Source organism: Dreissena polymorpha, chromosome 6, assembly GCF_020536995.1.
Source record: "Dreissena polymorpha isolate Duluth1 chromosome 6, UMN_Dpol_1.0, whole genome shotgun sequence".
Taxonomy (NCBI): domain Eukaryota; kingdom Metazoa; phylum Mollusca; class Bivalvia; order Myida; family Dreissenidae; genus Dreissena; species Dreissena polymorpha.
In genome coordinates, this window is record NC_068360.1 from 105,978,657 (window position 1) to 106,003,090 (window position 24,434).

The 24,434-nt window shown below is 34.6% G+C and overlaps 1 protein-coding gene across 1 annotated transcript; it reads left to right on the top strand.

Moving 5' to 3' along the window:
- Positions 1-14,298: 14,298 nt before the first annotated feature.
- LOC127835974 (uncharacterized protein K02A2.6-like) lies at positions 14,299-16,047 on the top strand. The gene has a single exon (XM_052362392.1). It carries the CDS (start codon positions 14,299-14,301, stop codon positions 16,045-16,047), a length of 1,749 nt encoding a protein of 582 aa, XP_052218352.1.
- The last annotated feature ends 8,387 nt before the right edge of the window (positions 16,048-24,434 follow it).

The window sequence follows — 24,434 nt, forward strand, 5'->3', positions numbered from 1 at the left end:
TGGCAGAATTTATCTGCATTGAATTTCTTTTATTTGGAAATCCATTTTGGGGGACAAGTACCCTTGTAAGGTTTCAATTTGTCATGATGTACAACTTTCACATCAGTCACAGATTTAGAAATTGTAAAATATAATTTTGGTCACTAATTTTACTTTGGATGAGATATGGACCGGAGTATGGTGTTAACAACTTAGTGCATACTGCTTCTTTTCTTCTCACATTTAAATACCAAACAATGTCACCAGCATTGTACTGATTAAATGTTTTTCCTGACCCGTTCAAATCTGTATGTCTTTTAGCAGCATTTTGTAAATGTTCTCTACAAATTTGATGGCAAGTTAGCATTTTATTTTTGAGTTTCAAGACATAATCACCATAAGAGGAGATCAATTCATTTTTACTGTTTTCAAAACTACCAAAAGCAATCTCAGCAGGTAGTCTGACCTCTCTACCCAACATTAATAAATTTGGAGTCAATTTTGTAGTTTCATTGGGAGTAGCTCTATATGCTGCTGCTAAAAAACCTAAATTTAAATTCCAGTCAGTTTGATTATCAGACAGATAAGCCCTGATCATGCGTATTAATGTTTTATTATATCTCTCAGTTTGACCATTGCCTTTTGGGTTTCTACTTGTCGTTCTCGTTTTCTTAATTTCAAGCATTTCACATAATTCTGAGAAAATTTTACTTTCATAATTGCTTCTTTGATCACTATGAATAGAAATAGGGCATCCAAATCTTGCAATAACTTCATTTAGTATCACTCGAGCTGTTGTCTCAGCTGTTTGATCAGGTACAGGTATTATCTCCACCCACCTCGAAAAATGATCTGTCACTGTTAAAATGTACCTATTACCCCTTGGAGTATAAGGCAGTGGACCTAAGAAATCAGTGGATAATCTGTCTAAAACATTGCCTACTGTGAGTGTTCCTAACGGAGCTTTTGGATTTATTGTAGGTGTCTTGTTAGCACCACAATTGTCACATTGTTCAATCCATAAATGAATATCTTACCTAACACCATACCAATAGTATCTCTGTAACAACTTTTCTTGTGTCTTTTTGCGACCAAGATGACCAGATAAGATACTGTTATGCATCTGATACAAAACATCTTTTTGTAATATCTTAGGAATTAATAATTGTAAAAATATTTCTGAATTATCCTTCTTATGAAAACGCCTAAAAATCAAACCATCCTTTATAATCAATGCATCCCAGCAATGCAAATAGTGACGTGTAACCACACTTTCTAAATTGGACATATTCCCATTAGGTTTGCTACCCAATGACAGCCATTTTAATATAGGCCCGATATCTTTATCTTTCATTTGCAAATCTATTATGTCTTGTATAGTAAAACTGTTTGACCATGTAATGTAATCATCTAAGGAACCAGTTTTTGACCTTGTAGTCATTGATCTACACACTGAACGATACACAGAATTGAATTTCAATCTGTAAACAGTCACTGTAATAAGTACTGTTAAAACAAGACTTATTGTCTCAAACATTGACCTTTTCATTAGGCCAAACAAAAAATATATTCCATTCAGACAACAGCTGAACAACAGTAATAATAATAAACAATCAACACTTCTTGTTGATTCTATATTTGTTCCAGTATTTGTAACCTTGACATTTGACTCATTTACTACATGTATGTCGTTGACCTTTGAATCAGTAACTGAACAAGTCTTTAAAGGCTCATTGTATATTTTGTTTGTACATACATTTTGACTTGAAATATCATGGATGTTTGAATCCATTTCTAACGCTCTTTTTCTACACTTGAAACATGGTCCACATTTAAGCATTTCCTCGGTATCAATATCTTGACAATTACAATCTTTTGGATTGGGACACCTTGACAAAGCATCAGCATTGCCATGTTTTTGACCTTGCCGGTATTCAACTTGGAATATGTATCCTGATAGGATTTCTAGCCAACGTGCTATTCTGCCTGTAGGCGATTTCAGGCTAAAAAGCCAACGTAACGCCCTATGATCTGATCTCACTCTAAATTCTCTACCAAGTAAATAATGACGAAAGTATTCGACAAAATATCGAATAGCAAGTAATTCTTTATCTGTCACACAAAAGTTTCGTTCTGCTTTACTCAATGTACGACTAGCGTATGCGACAACTTTTTCTTTTCCACCTTGTATTTGACTTAATACAGCACCTATACCAAAATTACAAGCATCACAATCTAAAATGAATTCTCCATCATTTATTGGTAAAGTCATGAAATCTGGATTTGTAAGACAATGTTTCAATTTGTCAAACGCTATTTGACATTCATTTGTCCATTTCAAAGAACTATCAGTTTTGGTGAGATCAAATAAAGGTGTTGCAATAGTACTGAAATGTTTTACATGTTTACGATAATACGAGCAAAGACCAAGAAATTGTTTAACCTCTGTTACATTCTCGGGGACCTTCCATTGTAAAACTTTACTTACATTACATGGATCTGGTTTGACACCTTTAGCAGACACCCTGTATCCAAGAAATGTAACCTCATCTTTCAACAACTCACATTTTTTAGGCTTGAGCTTTAGATTTGCCTGTCTAAATCTGTTTAAAACCTCAGATAACCTGTTTATGTGGTCAGCCACTGTGCTTCCAAATACAATACAGTCATCAATATAGATGATACATGTTTGCCATTGTAGACCCGTTAAAGCAAGTTCCATAACTCTTTGAAAAGTAGCTCCACTATTGGTCATACCAAACGGCATAGAGGTAAACTCATACAACCCATATTTTGATGTGAATGCTGATTTGGGAATGTCATTTTCATGCAAAGGAACTTGAAAATAACCTGATGTAAGATCTAGTGTTGAAAAATATTTAGATCCTGCTACTGTGTCAATACATTCATCCACTTTTGGTATTGGAAATGCATCTACTTTAGTGACCTTGTTTAACAAACGATAATCTATGCATGGCCTTATTGTGCCATCCTTTTTGGTAACTAAACAAAGCGGTGAAGCCCAAGGGCTGTTTGATGGTCTTATTACCCCTTGGTCAAGAAGTTTATCAATGGCCTTTTTTTCTTCTTTTTGATAAGCAATTGGAACACGCCGAAAAGGTTGTTTGATTGGCCGTGCATTGCCAGTGTCAATAGTGTGCTCAGTTAAATTGGTAAGGCCAATGTCATTTTCATCCTTAGAGAAAACATCCTGGTATTCTATAAGAACATTTGCAATCTTTTTAATATCAGACTGATTTTTGTCTTTAACTGAGTCAGTGTACAGTGTTTTTAAATGTTCTGGTATTTGCTCACTTATGCTGTTATCATTTGCTATTTTAATGTTGTCCTGAGAAACATTTCTTAGGACTTTGTTTTCAGGTGTTTGAACAAATTGTAATCTCCTTATTGAATTTGTATTGAGGTCCTGCATATTTTCTGACTCAAGTAATTGTACTGGGTTATTTGCTACAACATCTGCTGTACCAATCACTGTGTCTTGATTGATTGAAACATCATTAGGAAATGGATTTATCAGTCTAACTTTAACTGTTGGGGCACTATTGATATTTGCTAAACTTGTGGCCATCATAACAGGGAAATTGTTTTTAAAACTAGCTGATGCCTCAATTAAAATGTCCTACCATTGGGTAGCAAACCTAATGGGAATATGTCCAATTTAGAAAGTGTGGTTACACGTCACTATTTGCATTGCTGGGATGCATTGATTATAAAGGATGGTTTGATTTTTAGGCGTTTTCATAAGAAGGATAATTCAGGAATATTTTTACAATTATTAATTCCTAAGATATTACAAAAAGATGTTTTGTATCAGATGCATAACAGTATCTTATCTGGTCATCTTGGTCGCTAAAAGACACAAGAAAAGTTGTCACAGAGATACTATTGGTATGGTGTAAGGGAAGATATTCAGTTATGGATTGAACAATGTGACAATTGTGGTGCTAACAAGACACCTACAATAAATCCAAAAGCTCCGTTAGGAACACTCACAGTAGGCAATGCTTTAGACAGATTATCCACTGATTTCTTAGGTCCACTGCCTTATACTCCAAGGGGTAATAGGTACATTTTAACAGTGACAGATCATTTTTCGAGATGGGTGGAGATAATACCTGTACCTGATCAAACAGCTGAGACAACAGCTCGAGTGATACTAAATGAAGTTATTGCAAGATTTGGATGCCCTATTTCTATTCATAGTGATCAAAGAAGCAATTATGAAAGTAAAATTTTCTCAGAATTATGTGAAATGCTTGAAATTAAGAAAACGAGAACGACAAGTAGAAACCCAAAAGGCAATGGTCAAACTGAGAGATATAATAAAACATTAATACGCATGATCAGGGCTTATCTGTCGGATAATCAAACTGACTGGGATTTAAATTTAGGTTGTTTAGCAGCAGCATATAGAGCTACTCCCAATGAAACTACAAAATTGACTCCAAATTTATTAATGTTGGGTAGAGAGGTCAGACTACCTGCTGAGATTGCTTTTGGTAGTTTTGCAAACAGTAAAAATGAATTGATCTCCTCTTATGGTGATTATGTCTTGAAACTCAAAAATAAAATGCTAACTTGCCATCAAATTTGTAGAGAACATTTACAAAAAGCTGCTAAAAGACATACAGATAGGAAAAACATTTAATCAGTACAATGCTGGTGACATTGTTTGGTATTTAAATGTGAGAAGAAAAGAAGCAGTATGCACTAAGTTGTTAACACCATACTCCGGTCCATATCTCATCCAAAGTAAAATAAGTGACCAAAATTATATTTTACAATTTTCTAAATCTGTGACTGATGTGAAAGTTGTACATCATGACAAATTGAAACCTTACAAGGGTACTTGTCCCCCAAAATGGATTTCCAAATAAAAGAAATTCAATGCAGATAAATTCTGCCAGTTTTTCTGCCAGAAACAGAAACTATTATTTGCATGCTGTTTAAGCTCATTAATAACAATGATTGTCATGGTAAAAAGATTAAAAATAATGGTATTACAATATTATAACATGTATTAAAACAAACTTTTGTGTATTTTCAGAATGTCTTACATCAACAATAGAGGCAGGATATTTGAATGCCAACATTGCCTTCCAAAATATCAAGGCGAAAAATCTAAAGTTTTTGATCATTTTTACAAAAAACACGTCGCTTTGGACAAAGTTCCATTTTATTGTGCAATTTGCAAATTTGTGTGTGCATCCGAAGTGGATTTATATCGTCATGTTAAAAAATGTAACTTTCCTCCACATGAGGCAACTGTAAATGCCATGTTGGCTAATAATGAAAACGTAAATGAAAATGCTTCATTAATCAAAAATGTCAATCCATATGTTCCAACTTCCTTGGACATTGTTCGCTTTTCAAAAGAAGATTCGTTTTTGATTTTTAACAGTCGTCGTAAGTCTTCAGACATTTTGAAATCTGCAATGGAATCGTCAGGCTTAAAAACGAATTCCATTCACAGTACCCCTACTGTTGACATTTTGCCCGAGATGTTAGGTGAACACGATTTGTCACCTTTTGACTTTCCAGAGTCACCATTACATTCTTCCAATAAAAGAATTTTGTGTCCTACGAAATCTCCATGGAGTGTATCTTCCATGTCTTCGTCTTCTTCATCGTCGACGTCAACTTGTGACACTTGTATAAATGATCTCAAATCTGAGATTCTTGAACTGAAATCAGCGGTTCATACGATCGGCTTAGCGCTGGGCCAATTAGTTGATGAACTCCGTGAGTTCAAAGCGGAGAAAAGGGCTGTTGTTCCAGCTTTTGTTGTTCCTCCCATTCAAAATAGAAAGGAGAATGAACAAGTCATTGTTCGAAGGCCAACAATCACTGAAAGGTGTCATTACCAGCCATCTCCTGCGAGTTCACGTGGTCGAGGGTATCATCCTTACCGGCAACAAATGCGGAGGCCACCACTGTTCCCGCCAAAGCCAGTGAATACCCACATAAGATTTTGATACAACGTGTTTTGCACAGCAATTATTTTGCACTGGTTTCCTGAAAAACATAATAAGCTAACCATAAGTAACTTCTTTGTCATTTAAAAAAAAATCATAAATTTATACTAATTTTAATTGTAACATGCATATGGAAATAATGTCTTAAATCCGAATATGCAAATGCATCCAAAATTACTAACTTAGTGGTCGGCTACATTTAGAAACAGATTCAAGAAATAACTAGAATCTTGCCATAGAAACAATTAACGCACTTTAACATTAAATACTAATGAACTGTTAACATACCGAGTTTTGGTATCTCTCCTTCCATTACATGTAAATAATCTAGAAAAAACGAATCGAACTTTGAATAGAAATTCTAACGGCATGGCTGGTAAAGGGAAGTAACTCTTTAAACCATGCAAACTGTGTAAAACTCGGATCAGCAAAGGTCGTAATGCACTAAATAATTCCGACGGTTACAACCTTAATTGTCATTTTTGTTTTTGGCAAACAATACTATGAAATGTGAAGTAAACATAGTCATTTTATTAAAAAATTGCTGCATTATAACAAGAATAATAATAGTCAAAGAGTTTATTTAACATTTGATGTGTTGTTACTGTTGTTGTAGTTTTATTGTTTATGTTGATGTTTAAAGGTAAATTTAAAGAGCATTGGCTCTTTGCATTGTTGTAAAATTGATCTTTAAAAAGATCGGAATTTCCTCCAAATGTTTTAATCACTTTTGACATGCTCTGTTGTTTGAGATGCTTGTGATAGGGGAGGAAACATTCTAGTCTTATCCATGCTCAATTTTGATATATGTACTTAATTTGTTGTTATAAGTAAAATGTCATGAGCATCACAATGTTTAATATATTTGTTAAAAACCCTTGCTCATAACTTACTTGTTAACATGTTTGTTCCTATTATTGTCACTTGTGTTTTACAGCACTAGGTGATAAGTATTGTTATTATCGGAATGTTATATATGCTGAATATATTATCTATTTGTTAATGTGTATTGTATTAATTGTTCAATGTCGATAGTTAGACATTAATTTAATAAATTTTATTTATTGAAAAGGAGTTATTTATTTATTGTGATTGTTTAAATAATTCTATGAACTTAATAGTTTTGTGAGGACACAAACAATCTTAAGAGGGGGGTAATGTAACACATGTAAACCTTAGTGGGTGGGGTAATATTTATTTACTATTTGATATTAAACCTATGTTTCGAATGCTGTCTGCAGTTAAGTTATAGTATTTTATGAGACTCTAATGATAACAGACTTGAAAATTTACCTGGATTACCAGCTACGCGATTGTTGGAGTTTAAATCCAGATTCTTGTTAATTTATTGTAAACATGTTCACTTAGTGTTATTTAACCCTAGGTGGCGTTGTAGCTGAGAATGACGTCACTATTACGTAAACAATCTGCTGTAAACTGTTTTTATACTGCATCAATTTTTATTGTTTTAAAATACTATTTGCATTTAAAATAGCAAATATGCAGGTAATTTATGTAGTAGTATATATTATATTGTTAATACATATTGAAATGTTATATTTTTCATTGAACAATCCAAAGTTATTGGTGATTCTGTCAGTCTTCTGCTGTTCACGTTATGACATTCTAATACTTAGCAGAATTCTGCGGTAACATAATTTCTGAGAGTATAAAAGGCCGTGAGTTCTGAGTTTGAATCACTCTAACCAGAACGGTTGGGTCGGTAGGTGATAACGCAAGAATATGAGAATAAAAGAAAGACAAAGGCTTTGAAAGTTGATGGTTTGTGATTGACAACCTCATAAGAAAAAGAAATATAAACATACAAATATAACAGAAAACTTGCGGAATTATAACAGAAAACTCACAGAATTTTAACAGAAAACTTGCAGAATTTTAACACAATTATTAACTTATAACTCTTACTTTTCGCATGTAATGTTATCATTGACATAAATGTATTATGTTCATAAATGTGTGATATGATGAAAATAATAAATGATACGTTTGACAAAATTTATAAAAAGTGTTTATTTTTCACTTCTTAACTAAAAGGAATTTATCTTGACACGATTCGCTACCGCTTCCGAAGATATTTACTTTCACAAAAGTCAGAGTCGTGACATTATATACATATCGTTGTATGTTCAGATCAATCAGAAAAGAAAGCGTACTTACAATGGTAAATTTTGGTAGTGAAATGTACGAGTAAAGATATAAAAACTATATATAGAAACTAGCCTACGAATGCTCTTGGGAACACGAGAACATACCTGATTTTCGCTGCTGTGAACCCGATTCTTCTTGACTATAACAGCTGAATGGAATAATTATGTTTCGAATAGATCAGATTGTTGACCATCTGGCTTCAGCATCGTCATCGACTTTTCCTACTAAAACGAAATATGCAAACTAGTTAATATAACTATTGTGATTCTTGTAAGAGGACAAATATAACTGATATAAATATTACCTCAGTAATATAATGTTGTAATGCTATATCTGGGAATATATCAATCACACTTACATAAATGCGGTTTAAAATCAGCTCTTCTGTAAGCGATTAAATCATCCACATATCGCTCTGTCAGGAATTTCGAGCCTTAAAAATAATTGCTGGATTATGCCGATACAATATTTAATAGCACTAACTGGTTTGGCATTCCCTTTGACCACAGCATGATAATGTACTTTTTTCGGACATGCTTAATTTAAAGTACAGGTCCGCAGTTTGTGATTTATTTTTAAAGTGTTACATTGACACTTCATTTAGTCATGTGATGTTTGCACGAGATACAACATCTTATGTAGTTTTACATTATATTTTCAAACTTTGGAGCAGAATTATCCTATTTTGAATATAAAGCGTTGTTTTTTAATAATTTTTCCCAAACACTCTAAGTAAACAAAACGCCTGACAATTTTGGGGAAGATATAAATGCTGGCGAAAATATCGGCACAATATGAATACACATTGATTCCTATATGAGTATTCATGGGAACATAATGTTTATCAGTATTATGGGAAACACTCATGACATAAAACAAAGGAGACGCCTAGTACTTGCCAGATTGACAAGTTCTTGTAACGCTATAACAGCTGTTGCCTACTTCAATGTCAGAATAAGCTCGGTCTTCATTACCTAAACAAAATAATATAATATTGCTCGTGTGTACATTAATTGATTATAATTATTCAAACAAATATAGTGATTTATTAAGAAACAGAAAAAAAAACATTAAAGAAAATGTTCCTTTGTAGGTTGATGAAAACACTGAGATACATTTAGTTGATCTTTTCTCATACACTTGCTATTAGCTGCGGATCAACTGCATAATTCAGATATATATTGTTGTTGTTTTTCTAAAGACTATTTTTGTTTTTATATCCATGTTAACATATACATTTAAATGGTTATGTGAAATGTGCTAAATGAAACAAAATATTAAACAGCGTAATAGTGTCGGCGATCAAGAAATATATGTAATCTCGATGCAATTGAAAGGTTTCATTTCACGGCGTAATTTTTTTTTTCTTTCAATATGAATACATATATAAGCTCAGTAAAAATAAAAGCGCTACTTAACTTCTTTTTCTCACGAATCGTCATATGTAACAGGATTTTGAATATCTAACAACAAAAAGGTTTATACTTTAAAGAGCATAAAACATTAAAACATTATTAAATTGGATATTTAATAATACAAATAATCAGAAACTTTAGATTTTTTATTTTAATTAAATGAAAATGCTTCAACTATATTTCGCATTTAATAATAGCATCATTTTATTATAACAAATAACTTACCATCAACTGCAATGTCTTCGAGCGTTATCCCTCGGAACCTACTAATATTTCCGCTTTCTATTTTGTGACCTTCGGCTTCTCTAGTGTTGAACTTTGCAGCCAGTACATGCCTGTGTGTATTTTCACCTTATGACCCATGGGATCAGTAATGGTATTAATTTCGGAGTCTATGATATCAATAATCTGCAATAATTTATATTATAATTACTATATAACCCTTAATACTTCAGTTAGACAAACTTTTCACCTAGTCGGGCGAGAACAATGTTTTGCTGCTTTTACACTACAAATAAATTACATGTTTTTAACAAATTGTCGAACTAACTTGAGACTTTGTTGCAAAATACTTGCTTGTGTTCTGATGAGTTTTGCATGCATCAACCATTGGCACCTTCCCGTGAAAATTTACATCGCTTCGCAGCGTTCTATATGTGTGCTGTCCTGTTTTTCTAAGTGTAAATCACATTTTCATTATTTCATATTTTATTTCGTGCATATATGTGGTTTTAGTAATTTCGTATACAGAAATGAAAAATTTATATATGTTAACCTACCATACAGAAAGGGACTGTTGTTTTGTCTTGTTCATAAGAGAAAGTGTATCGCATCAATCCTATCTGGATAAAGAATGACGAATATTTTTCGGAGACCTCGTGTGGACTTGCCCCGCACTTGAATCACCTTCATTAAATAAAAAAGGGTGATTTACCAAGTATATCCAATCTGGATAGACCCAATAGAATGGCTTTAAGAAAACTAAATGTTATGAAAGCACTATCGATTGTTTTATAATTATTGGCCGTAATAAGATGGTGTCAATTTAAATATTTCCAAATATATATAGACGGTATAAATAAATGAACCATACTTTTGTGTAACTAACTTATCACATTTAAATACTTTACACAACTCTAAAATACATAGAAAGTAAGCGCTACATTAATATATTAAACCTTTTGGGAAAAGCTCGTTCGGTGATGTCGAGAATATTTGCGATCTCATCCGTTTCATTTGATTCCGATTGCTATTCCATCATAAGGAAATCAGCAACCTTCATCTCTTCAACTTCAGCGTTTCTCCTCTTGTTGAATATAGTTATACGGGCCTTCACCTTCTGAGCAGTTAAAGCCCATGTATTGTTTTCAGGATGTGTATTTTCACGTGTTTCTGTATATTGTTAGTAAGCCATGATTTAACCTTGTAAGTTGATCTGTAAGGAGAAGCGTGTCCAGTTTATTAATTTGCCTTCGTCGTTAGCGTCGTTTTGCAATGGAAGTAACTGCATTGTTCCTGTTTGCTTGCAACATGTACTGGAACTCTCTACCTACGTTTTGAGCGTGAGGATAACCTGTTTGGATTTCTAGACTTATTTTAGCAATGCTATATGCTTGACGTAGTGCCCAAGCACTAAAGCAATCTGTGGGCTGTCTGAATTAATAGGCAGTGGTTTTTGATTCAGCCACAACAACGTTAATACGTTTTCCAACTAAAAAGTCGGTTAAAGGCAAAGTCTGTTCTTTTTCTTCATTGAGTTTTTCAAGTAATCGCCCAACTGTTGTTATTTTGGTTCTTACATTATTCAGTTCACGAATTCTGAGCTCGTTCTCTTCGCCTAGGCGACCAACAAGTGATTTTGCAAACCCTTGTCAGTACGTCATCCTTACAAATACGTGGCATCCCTGGGTTTGCCGAGGTTTCTTTTGATCCGCTGAAAATTACTTCTAAACCTTTCTCGTCATCTGAAACTTGTTTTACAAACGTATTGGTGGTTTCAATACGCAAGTAGAGATGTACTGAAATTAATGTTTTTGATATCCAACCTATAATTGATAAAATGTTTATATAAGGACAGTAGACTTTAAAATCAATAGTCAATATTTCGATGTACGTCTCATTACTCGGAATCAACTCAAGTCATTATTTTCGGTAGAACTGAATTCGATTTATAAAGAAAAACAATGGATACTAAGATATAGTCTATTTTATGCACAAAAAGCATAAAATAAACTAAAATAAAATAAATCTGCAAGTTCTTAAGATATTATAAAAAGCGAGTTGTTACTTTATAAAACAGATTCATTCGCGCTAAAACGCAGATGTATGTCTATTTTTGTTACATATGTTAAATTTGATGGGTGTAAAAATAAACTTCAAGGCATGTTTCTCCTTTATTGTTTTGCAACATATTTAAATTTCGGTATATCCTTAAATACTATATAAAACAAAACATTATAATGTTCCTCACTGTGATCCTTTTTTTAATGAAAGTTTAACATAAAGTAGAGAATAATGAATTAACATGGTGAAATATGGCGGGCAACCCACTTGATATTCGGACCAGCGTTTAGCTGTAAACTGAATAACAACATACTGGTTTGTTTTGTGTTCAAATTTAAGGAACTTAACATTTACTTAGTGAAATAAAAATTCGGTTTTATTTGTATTGAAGGATTATTACCCATTATTTGTTTAAGCTCTATTGCATCAAAAGCCTACTGCTTATTGACAGACTACCGTGTCCGTTTCATCGTCATAACCAGTCATTGATGTATTAAGAAAAGATTTTGTTATGATTAACGAGCTTTAATAAGGACTGTACGTACTGGTCGTTTAACACGAAAATAATATTTATTACGATTAATGGTACATTTAAATTGGTTAATAACAAAACACAAATAATTGATAATTGAAGCATAATATATATTTTAAAGTTTTTTAAAAGATTATCGGTACAAAACAATATTAACCATAAGTGTAACTTACCTTTACTCGAAATGGCATCTAGTCGTTTCCCTTCGAATTTATTAAGATGTCCCTTTTCCATGGCGATTGACACCTTCGTTTTTTCTAACAAAGAGCTTTCAAAATTGTAGTCTGTACACATCTGTGTGGACGATTAGGTTATGACCCATTTGGTCTGCCACTATTTTCAATTCAAATTCGGTCATATCAAGAATCTGTTTGAAAATAAAATACAAATGTGTTTAAAGTAATTATTAAATGTACCTCATCATTGTATTTTAATGAAAAAAAACTTATTTGTAATTCTTCATTAACTTATTGTTCAACTTCATTATGACTTTATAAGAAATTGTTGATATGAGATAAATCTTAGATTTAGTATTTGAACATGGTTTAGAAACATGTACCTATGATGTTGCAGCCAGGTATTTGCGTAAAGTTCGTGTCCTAATACGATTCTGTTCCTTCAGATCAAGACACTGATTTGTCACTATCCGCATCACATCGCATCCGTCTAACGGTGTTCTGTCACTCGGTCTATAATACGCATAATTGTGAAAATGATAAAGAACGAATTTGATTAACTAACACAAAAAACTAACTTTTTTTTTAATTTAATATATTTTTCATATGAAGAACTAGAACGTAATCCTTGTCATATTGAAAAAATAAATGTAATTTTTATTTAAATATGTCTAATGGTCTTGAAAATGCGCATAATTCATATCAATTATGTACATGGTGCAATTAAACGTATTTGTAGCTTTGAAAAGTTACGAAATAAAATAACAATTAAATAAGGTCCCTCTTCGATTCGTTTCATTTAGACATCGTATTTAAACATAATATGTGGTTTTAAAAATATATATGATCAACATAAACATACTTCCATCTATACCATAAGCATAATTATACCTGCAGAAGATGAACGGAATTGTGCTGTTTCTTCTCCGAAGTTGATAGTAAAGGGCCTCAATTATGTCGGGCGTCAGTTTATATGAACTTTTCGGAGACATCTTGTCGATTTCCCACGCACTTTAACTGCCTTCAATCTGGAGGTTAAATAACTTTAGTAGTAATACATGTCATCAATAATAGAAAATATTATCATCTATTTAATATCACGTAAAGTCATTATCATTTTTTGACGTTATTTGAAATTGATATATTCGCACTCATAACGGAGCTGTTTCTTACGTGTCTTATGTTTAAGATATATTTCAAAGTAAGAGCAAACTTCTAAGATAATGAAATGTATTAATAATATGCTGAGCATACATGGTTTTCGTATTTAAATTTTCCGCTAAAAGATTAGCCAATTAAAACCTAAGGAGGATAGATATACAGAAAGCGACAACATAAAAACAGCAAACGTACTACCTTTTAGATAGAATTCGATCGGATACATCGAGGGAGCTATTTATTTCTCTGTCTACTTCGTCGTGCTGATGTATCTGCATGAAATCCGAAACTGTTGTGTATTTAGATAATGCCGCTACGCCACGCCTACTTGTAAATGAAGCGTAGCAACTCCCCGCCCCATGTTCTTCATAACTGCATGTTGACCTCTGATCTGGTTAGTTAGTTGTTAGGCATTGATCGCTTCTATCGTTGAATGATAATAAAGTAGCCACTGAAATTATATGCGTTTCACTTCGTTTGTTTACCCAAACACAACAAACTGGTGACGAGGATAAAACTTTGTGGATTATATTTCGAGAATTTTATCCGTTTAATAAGATTGTGCGTGCAATTCTGGATATAAACACAAAATGGCAACGGGCCTGATTGGGAACATTAACGCATATGACAGCAATGTTGAAACATGGACTTCCTACCAGGAACGACTTGAACAGTACTTTGTGGTCAATGACATCGATAATGAACGAAAAGTGGCAGGACTTTTAACGCTCTTCGGTGAAAAGACGTACGGGTTGTTAAGGAACCTTACCGTACCAGCAAAGCCGTCCGAGAAATCGTATGAGGAACTTTGTCAGCTTTTACAAACTCATTTGTGCCCGAAACCGTTAATAATCGCGGAGCGATTCCGATTTCACAAGAGGAAACAAGCAGTGGGCGAAAGTGTGAGTTGTTACGTAACTTCACTTCAGAAGTTGGCAAAATTCTGTGAGTTCGGATCGAACTTGAACGATTCTTTAAGGGACAGGTTCGTTTGTGGACTTAAAGATGCAGGAACACAGCGAAGATTATTGTCAATCGCTGATTTAACACTGCAAAATGCCATAGAAATAGCGCTTGCCATGGAAGCTGCACATAAGGACGCCGCCGAGTTACAGTTATCGGCAGCCGCCGATGTGCCTGTCAATCGAGTTGGACATTCAACAAAACCCAAGAAATGGAAGCAGCACAAACATGCCAAAGAGAGCAGCAAGTGCATCCATTGTGGGAAAACTAACCACCCCTCCGAAAAATGCAGACTGAAAGATGCAGTTTGTCATCACTGTAAAGCAAAGGGACATATAAAGGCTATATGTAGGAAGCTTAAGTCGGTGCAGTGTATGGAGGAAAACGTTTCAGTGATCAACACTGTGAATAAAGGAGACAACGGGAAATTCATCGTTAAGCCGATATTTAACGATGTCGAGGTACCCATGGAGCTTGATACAGGATCAGCAGTTACCCTCATATCAAACAAGGATTTCCGAAAACGATTCGGAAATATGAGGCTCGATCCTGCTTTTTCCATACTGAAGACATATTCAGGCGATGTCATAGAGCAACAAGGGACAGTTATGGTGCATGTCAGTTACAATGGACAATCGCGAACAATGCGACTTTGCGTCGTGAAAGGTGATGGGCCTGCACTGTTCGGAAGGGACTGGCTGAGTCACATCAAACTGGACTGGGACACACTTTTTAACGTGAACTCTGTAACAACGGAAGGCCTGAAGGTACGTCTAAATTCTATACTTGAAAAACATAAAGACGTGTTTAGTGACGGTATAGGACAGGTGAAGGGCATTAAGGCAAGGCTCACCCTAAATGAAAATGCTCAGCCTAAATTCATAAAGGCTAGGCCGGTACCATACTCTATTAAGCCAAAAATAGAGAAAGAACTGGACAGTCTCGAGAGTCAAGGAATCATCTCGAAAGTGGACACCAGTGAATGGGCAACACCGATCGTTCCTGTCGTAAAAGGAAACGGCGATGTGAGAAATTGCGGTGATTTTAAGGTTACCGTAAATCAATCAATCAAGGTTGATAGATATCCTCTCCGAAGAATCGAGGACGTTTTCGCCAATCTGTCAAATGGGCGAAAATACAGCAAGCTTGATATACGACAAGCGTACCTACAACTAGAATGCGAGGACGAAACCAAGGAGTTGCTAACGATCAACACCCACCGAGGATTGTACCGTTACAACCGGATGCTATATGGGGTTTCTTCTGCTCCAGCTATATTGCAACGCACAATGGACCAACTTCTTCAAGGAATCCCTGGGGTGCAGTGCATGCTGGATGATATGGTGATTACTGGTAAAAGTGATAATGTGCATTAGGATAACTTACAAAAGGTGTTGTGTAGGTTACAGCAATATGGAATTAAAGTAAATAAGGACAAGTGTGAGTTTTTCGTGCCAAGGATTACATTCTGTGGTCATGAAATTGACGAACAAGGTTTATGGAAGTGTAAGGATAAATTAGAGGCAGTATTGAATACACCACCTCCATGTGATGTTACATCACTTAGGGCATATCTCGGGGTAATCAATTATTACCATCGTTTTCTGCCAGATCTCGCGACCGTAACAAAGCCCATGAACGCGTTGCTCGAGAAAAATCGAAAATTCGTCTGGTCAAAAGAATGCCAGAGCGCGTTCGAAAAGTCGAAAACACTTCTCATTACGGAACCTGTTCTTACACACTACAGCCCGGAACTTCCGGTAAGGCTCGCGTCGGATGCCTCACCGTTCGGTATTACCGGTGCATTGTCACACGTTATGCCAGATGGCTCAGAAAAGCCGATCGCGTTCGCATCAAGGTCACTTTCCAAAACTGAAATGAAATATGCTCAAATCGATAGGGAAGCATTGGCAATTTATTGGGCAGTACAAAATTATTACCCATATCTCTATGGTAGAAAGTTCACATTGGTTACTGATTGCCAACCCCTCACTTCAATATTCAGCCCGAGCAAAAGCATTCCGGCAACGACTGCCGCACGCGTTCTGGATTTGATTACGATATACAGTACAAAAGTACTAAAATGCATACTAATGTGGACGGATTGTCGCGTTTACCCGCGCCGTCAAAGGAAAAGGGCAAAGAAATTTCAGTTGAAGATGTGTTCTACACTTCTCAGTTAGAACAAATTCCGGTCACGAGCGCGGAAATCAGCCGAGAAACTAGGCGGGAGCGCGTTATGTCACGTGTATTTAGGCAAGTACAACAAGGTTGGAATACCAATGATAATGACCCTCTTTTGAAAGGCTATTACGCGCGACGAAATGAATTGACGATTCACCACGGATGCTTAATGTGGGGCATTAGGGTGATAATTCCCATTAAGATGCACGAACGTGTGCTTGATTTATTGTACATCAGCCATCCAGGTATCGTTAAAATGAAGGCACTAGCGCGTAGTTACGTCTGGTGGCCTGGCATTGATACTGACATCGAACACATGGTTAAAAGATGCGAACCGTGTCAGATGCAACAGAAATCGCCCGCGAAAGTTCAGTTACACCCGTGGGAATGGCCTACGTCAAGTTGGGAGCGAATACATGTAGATTTCATAGGTCCATTTCTTGGACGCATGTTCTTGGTTATCGTAGATGCTCATTCGAAATGGCCAGAAGTCATCGAAATGAAATCGATAACTTCTGAAAGAACAATTGAAGAATTGCGTACAATATTCGCAAGATACGGCTTGCCCAAACAATTAGTATCAGACAATGGTTGTCAATTTACATCTGAAGAATTTTCTCTGTTTATGAAGAGAAACGGGATATGTCATATAAGAACTGCGGTAGCAAAACCGTCTACAAATGCCACATTGTACGACGGGAAAAACTCCTGCAAAACTATTTTTCGGTCGGAATTTGCGTAGTAAACTTGATTTGATGATACCCGACACACAGACACGAGTCACTAATGGTCAAATGCAATTGTCAATGGCTGACAATAGAAAAGTTTGCGAATTCGAATTAGGCCAACGTGTCTTAGTGCGAGATTTCAGACCTACTTCAAGGGAAAAATGGATCCCTGGGTAAATAGTTTCTCGAGATGGTCCACTTTTATACAAAGTAGATATCGGGAATAATATGACATGGAAACGCCATGTTGATCAGCTTCGCGCGTCGGAAATGCAGAAGTATTCTGTTATAAATGTACCTGTTTTCACACCCTTAGAAACTACTTTAAATGCCGCGAACACAAATGTCAGTGAACTTCAGCCGGCACCGAATTCGATGGAAATAAATGAGTCCCGGGATAATCGTTGCAATGATACGGATTTACGATTGCCAGAAAGACGCTATCCATTACGCAATAGAAGACCGCTCGAACGCCAGCAGTACTAATGACACTGATGGTTTAATGTTTAGCCAATTACGTTTTATGGTGGCATACATACATTAACTTTAATTGGCAGGAGAGAAAGACAGGTTATCGGTTGTTTTTACAACCTGTGTCGAATTTGGACGCTCACTAATTTTCTTAAATTGCATGCTATAATGAAGAAAAGGTCATGCTTAGTTAAGAGAGGTCATGAACTTAAAATGGAAAGGTTTTATTGATTTATTATTCTAATGGTTAGAATTGTGTTCATTGATATTTACATGTAAACGCATGTGTTTGTATGTTCATTTTTATTTACATGTATGATCAATGAAATTAAAAGGGGAGAATTGTTGTGTATTTAGATAATGCCGCTACGCCACGCCTACTTGTAAATGAAGCGTAGCAACGCCCCGCCCCATGTTCTTCATAACTGCATGTTGACCTCTGATCTGGTTAGTTAGTTGTTAGGCATTGATCGCTTCTATCGTTGAATGATAATAAAGTAGCCACTGAAATTATATGCGTTTCACTTCGTTTGTTTACCCAAACACAACAGAAACCTTTAACTCTGCGACTTCAGCGATACAACTCTTGTTAAAAAGCGCAAATCGCACAAGCGTAATCTGCCCGGTTTTCTCCCATGCCCTTCTGTTAGGTTGGTCATTGTGTACACCTTCAATCATTTCACCACAAAGACATTCTTTCAGTGCTGTGAATTCTTCAGAGAGGGGCATTCATGTTGGCTGATTTATATGCCGGAGCTTTTGCCGTCTTTTTGCGACGGACGACACTCTATTATTCCAGTGATTTCTTAAAGCTCTCTTTCCTAAATTCGCGTTAACTTTTGGGCCATTCCGAATGGACACACTTACCTTTAAAAATGTCATGTGCTTAACATTATGTCCTTGTGACGTAATAGCCTAAATCTAGTTAACATTTGAGGGTCATTCATTTACAAAATAACGATATCATGGTGCAGCCTTATTACAAATTGTTAATTAATTTTCTCAACCGTTTTCCCCATGTACTGTCAATTTGATAGACCAAAATGTCATTTATGTGTGAGTGTACCTTCCTTAATAAGCTGGACTTTTCCTTATATTACATACTAGCGTCTAGTGTTAAATGGTTATATAAACTGTCACTTTTTGCATTAAAGAGGTACCACGCACACAGGCAAGAATGGAGTTGTGCGATTTCTTGTTGTATTGGGCGAGGCCCCGTTTATGAGCTCGCTTGTATCTTGTGAATTAACTACTGGATTTGTTAATGGACTTTGGAAAGTTTATGAATAAAAATATATGGAGCAAAATAAAATGGAAGCTTTATCTATGTGTTAGCGTCATTGTTCAGATCGAAGAACGCTACACATACTAATACCAATGCAATTTGGGGTAATTTGCTTTGTTTCGAAATTGCAATAATAGCGTTCACAAATTGAATAAATTTTGATCCTGCGCCTTGAATGTACATTTCCTTCAACAGTCTCTCAAACGTTCTACTTTAGTTATTATGTTGTATATGTCTTTCAACCTTTGTTCTGAATCTCCGCCCAAACGGCATAACATGGACTTTGCAAACTCGCGAATGTATTTATTGCGCCTGTACAATTCAGGTATGCCCGGATTTGCCGACGTTTCTTTAATGCTTTGTATAAGGCTTCCAACGGCGGATTCCTCTTCGCAGACTGGTTTTATAAAGGGCGAACGTAGTACACATGCATCCCGCCTAAAGTTTGTCGATGGCTGTTCATTGTCTGGCATTAATGCACAGCTCTTCGTGTAAAGCCAAAGGAAGCTGTTTAAGAAGAAGCCAAGAAAATACTGGCACGACAAACATCGTTCAGTCGCGTATGCGGCGTTACTTCCTTAACGACGGGAGACGATCAGCTCTCCAGATCCATTCTCAATAACCTGCATTTAAATCGACCTTAATGTGATAAAGGATACGCATCACAAATAATAAATAATGGCTGTGTACGCATTTGATACAATAATTTCAATTCTTTATAATAAATCAAACTGATTAAAATACATTGTCAAATACAGTTATAAGTAACAAATAAAGCATGACTGCATTGAATAAAGAATTAATGTTGTTTGTATAAAAAATAAAGAAATAAGAGAGATAATTTATGAATTGGTAAGTAGAGAGTTCCCCTTCGTATTGTGCTGGAAATGTCCTTAGTTTTTCAGTTCCAAATATTTGTGCCTTCGTTCTTTTGATGCTTTTGGACGCATAAGAACTAACTTTTTTCCGGCTCGTTAAAATGGATGTTTGTGTAGTGCGTTGAAATTTTCGAAGTAAATATGCGTGTACAGTATAAACAACTATGTTATGTGCATGTAATCCCTTTTACCGTCCGCTTTGTGAGTATACAGAGGAACAGTTACCGTTAGTGAAAATCATTTCTATAAAGAATAAACGACTCGAAATGTAAATGCATAATTAGCGAATAATTTCGCATTATTATTTCAATTGCGACACAAAAGAAAATGGATCCGAACGGAATTTTATTTAAGATTCATAGAATGCAACTGACAATAAATTAAACTTACAAAATATAAAAAAATCTATATAAGGTAGCGCACCCCTAATGCTTTCCCGCGATTTCTTCGAAGGTTGAAGAGCCTTATATTAAGCGCCATAGTCTAGGGGTTAAGGCGATAGACTAGAAATATGTTTTGGGATATTCCCGCGTAGGTCCGACGACGTATACTTTTTTGCGACGCGTTTTATTTTTATTTTCTAACGTAATTTGATTTAATATGGCATATAAGCTATGTTTATTGTTAAATATGTTGCAATTTTTATAAACATTCTTCATTTTGGTTTATTAAAACAACGTTATGGCTAAATTTGGTGATTTACTGCTGAAAATACGAACCATGCTTGTTGCATTTTTATATTTTTTCAAAAAGTAAACGGTAAATCTGTCTACTTCTTGGTATTTTTGCTGTATATAGTGTATCTATAAAAACTAAGTTCAACATAATACTTAAATGATACTATTTTGAATTTGATGACACTTTGTTTATAAAGCGGGTATATACGATTTTTTATATGTGTTTAATTGTAATATATTGATAAAATATGTTACAATAACACATAATAGGCAAGAAAAATTATACATTACAGCCGAATTTCATAAAATGCAGCAAAGACAAATTAGCGCCCCGAGCCGATAGTGACGTACATATTTTCCTACAATAACCGAAGCATTCGTCTTTGTATTATAAACCATTAAACTCGTAAGTTTAGATGCACATCGTACATGTATGGTTTACATGCTGGCGAATTCAGCTGTGCAGCCGTTTTCAATTTCAGAATTAAATATCTGGCTTATTTCGCATTTTTCGACACATGTTCTTCTTAACTTTTATTTTAATTTATATTGAAATATATATATAATATTTTTTTACACAGTTTATATAAATTCATAAATATTTGACAAAATCGTATATATCCGCTTTAACCAACCCAATTTCTACTTGCCTGAAACCATTTACATTTCATGGCGCTCTTCCATAGATAACAAGTTATAAAAAATAAATGTCTTTTATCTTGTTTAAACTTTAAACACCTTTACTGCATCTGTACACATCAACTGCATGCTTATATTTGGAAATCTGGATGAATTATGGAACGTTGATAATCCCAGCGGTGCACAAAAACTTGACAAAAGCCGATTGTGGGGGTGGTTTTGAAAAAATCAGTTTATTCTTTTAAAACGCATGGAGAGACTACCTAAACATTTGCATATAGTTCAGTGAAGTGATGCTAATTAAGAAAATAATAGATTATATTATATTTGGATAGGTGCCCATTACGGCTGCGCTACCTTAAAACAATTGTTTGGCTTTGGTCTGCATTTAAAACAGATTCTTTTTTTTTATTTTGCCTCATCTTAAATCATATTAATGTGTATAGTATAGTGCAATTAGATATAACGAAAAGATAGCCCCTTTAATGTCGATCAAATGTTATACATAACCAAAGTAACATATAAAATACATTTAAACATTATTTACATACAGTTCTTTGGTTTAAGTATGCGGTTTAAATAAAGCATTATATGGAATCATATTTACAAACATTTTAGTCAAATAGCCGCGTGCGTACAATTTTCAGAATAAAGTTTATATAATGTGAATACAATGTTAATGATTTAAAACTAGTAATACAAACACGATCGTTGCCCAATACAATGACAACTCCCCGTTATGTACAGTACTAAGTACCAATACGAATTGTTAAAGCCCCATTAGTACTAAAAATCAACGAACATTTCGTACAATATTTCGTAAAATAATGTTAAACAACTAAAAATCAGTGTTCCTTATGGCAATTGTCGAAATTTCAACGCCAGATGTTTGTAGATACAAAATGCTCGTTTTTATTATTGTTTTGCATATTTAATTCCAGTTTAATTGCCTGCAACGATATGAACGACACGACACATGACACGATATACGACACATGAACACTAACATGGTACCATTTTAGTGTTCGTGTGTCGTATGAATAGATACATTCGCGGGAAATTAAAATGGAATTAATTGTGTCACAAATAAATAAATTATTTTGAGATAATTCATTTCTACCTTTAGGTGAAGATAAAAGGTAGAAATGAATTATCTCAAAATAATTTTTCTTTTAATTTCGCCATGTCTGAACACCTTGTTTGAGGTCATACGTAGGTAAAAGAGTTTTTCGTAACACAAACAATATTACTAACGATAACCAGAATTTGTCACAATAGTGACGAAGAATCTCCGATGAAGCCACATGTCTTAATATTGAGTTTGGTGTATATAATTTCTTAGTTGAAAAAGGGAAAAATCTTTTGAATGCTTTTACGTATGATGTTGAACTTGCAAATGCACAACTTAATATCATAAGGAAAACTGCCTGCAAAATTCAATGGTGTAAATTGACAAATGCAGGAGAAAGCTTGCAAACATATTTGTGTCTACGAACAGACGGACGAACAAACGAATGGATGGACAGACGGACGGATTGACAAATGGAGTAATGAATGAATGAATGGATAGATAAATAAATAAATAAATAAATAAATAAATAAAATAATAAATAAATACATAAATTAATTAATTAATAATAAATAAATAAATAAGAATCAATGAATGAATTAATGAAAGCCTGCTCTGCTCACAATTCTTATTTATTAGTTTTGGTATTGCATTCTTAAATATAATTAAGGTTCATGTAGAGGCTTCAATTTGAAAAATGTGGGATCCATAGCATTGAACTCAAATTTGACTAAAGGAAGAGTTCCACATTGAAAATGTATACATATATGCTTTAAAGGATGTTTTTCCTTCAAACTGCTATTTTGTACATCAACGTATCATAACATCCACAAAATCAATCAAAATACAAAGCGATTTTAACAATAAAATATACATTATTAAAAAAAAATCTGAATCATGTTTATTCCACGTATTTCGTCGGAAAATTATATAACTAGTGATTAATATCGACATTGACGAGGGCAAGTCACGCTTAAATAGTAAAAAAAGTTTACATATCTAGAAATATCAAAACTCGAACACATGTCATTTCATCACCATGGGGCAGCCATTTTTAAATTAATAAAATAGAAAGAAACATGATAAAAACTCACTCATCGCCTAATAGACATTCCAAACGGTTGACGATGACAAATGCATTGGATTGTAATCTTTCCGTTGATGTTTGCAAACTGCACGATCAGACCTCATAAACACTCAAAAGAATAACTATGTAAGAAGCATTTCACCAATGTTTACAATCGTTGTCGAATCACATTACTTATATTATTGCGCATACAATAGTACGCTTACAGACTGACAGAAAGATCGATACGTAACTCCGTTCAATTCATCACAGTATACTATTATATTGATAATATATAATAATACATCGCTTAAACAATCTAAAAGTAGAAATAATTCTTAAAACGGAGTTTTTAATAACGAAAGTGAAAACAACGGAAGTTGGATGGATATTCTGTGAGATGCACTTCGGCTCCACAAAAACAATACAAATAAACTAAAAAAGACGTGTGGGGGAAAATTTTCAGCTGGAAAGTATTTGAAATACGGTAAGTGATGATATCTCTACGTGGTCATTTCTGTTATTTAATGCGATCTCTTGCTGATTAATGTTAAAAGGTGTTTTACTAGTTGTTACCCAACTGTCAAAATAAGTATGTGTTTTCTCAGGTATGTGTATACACATACCCGGTTTTCTCACCAATGCACGTGGTTTCGACCGATTTGTTTTGCACGTTTTTCTACGGAGCACAGCGATGGCCACGCTTTCAAAATGGGTAGAAGGAATCGAAATATAAAATCAATCGGTTTGCCAATTTCTTTATATT

Bases quoted from the DNA above. Each gene is read 5' to 3' on its own strand.
- LOC127835974 (XM_052362392.1), top strand. From the start codon at position 14,299: ATGGCAACGGGCCTGATTGGGAACATTAACGCATATGACAGCAATGTT.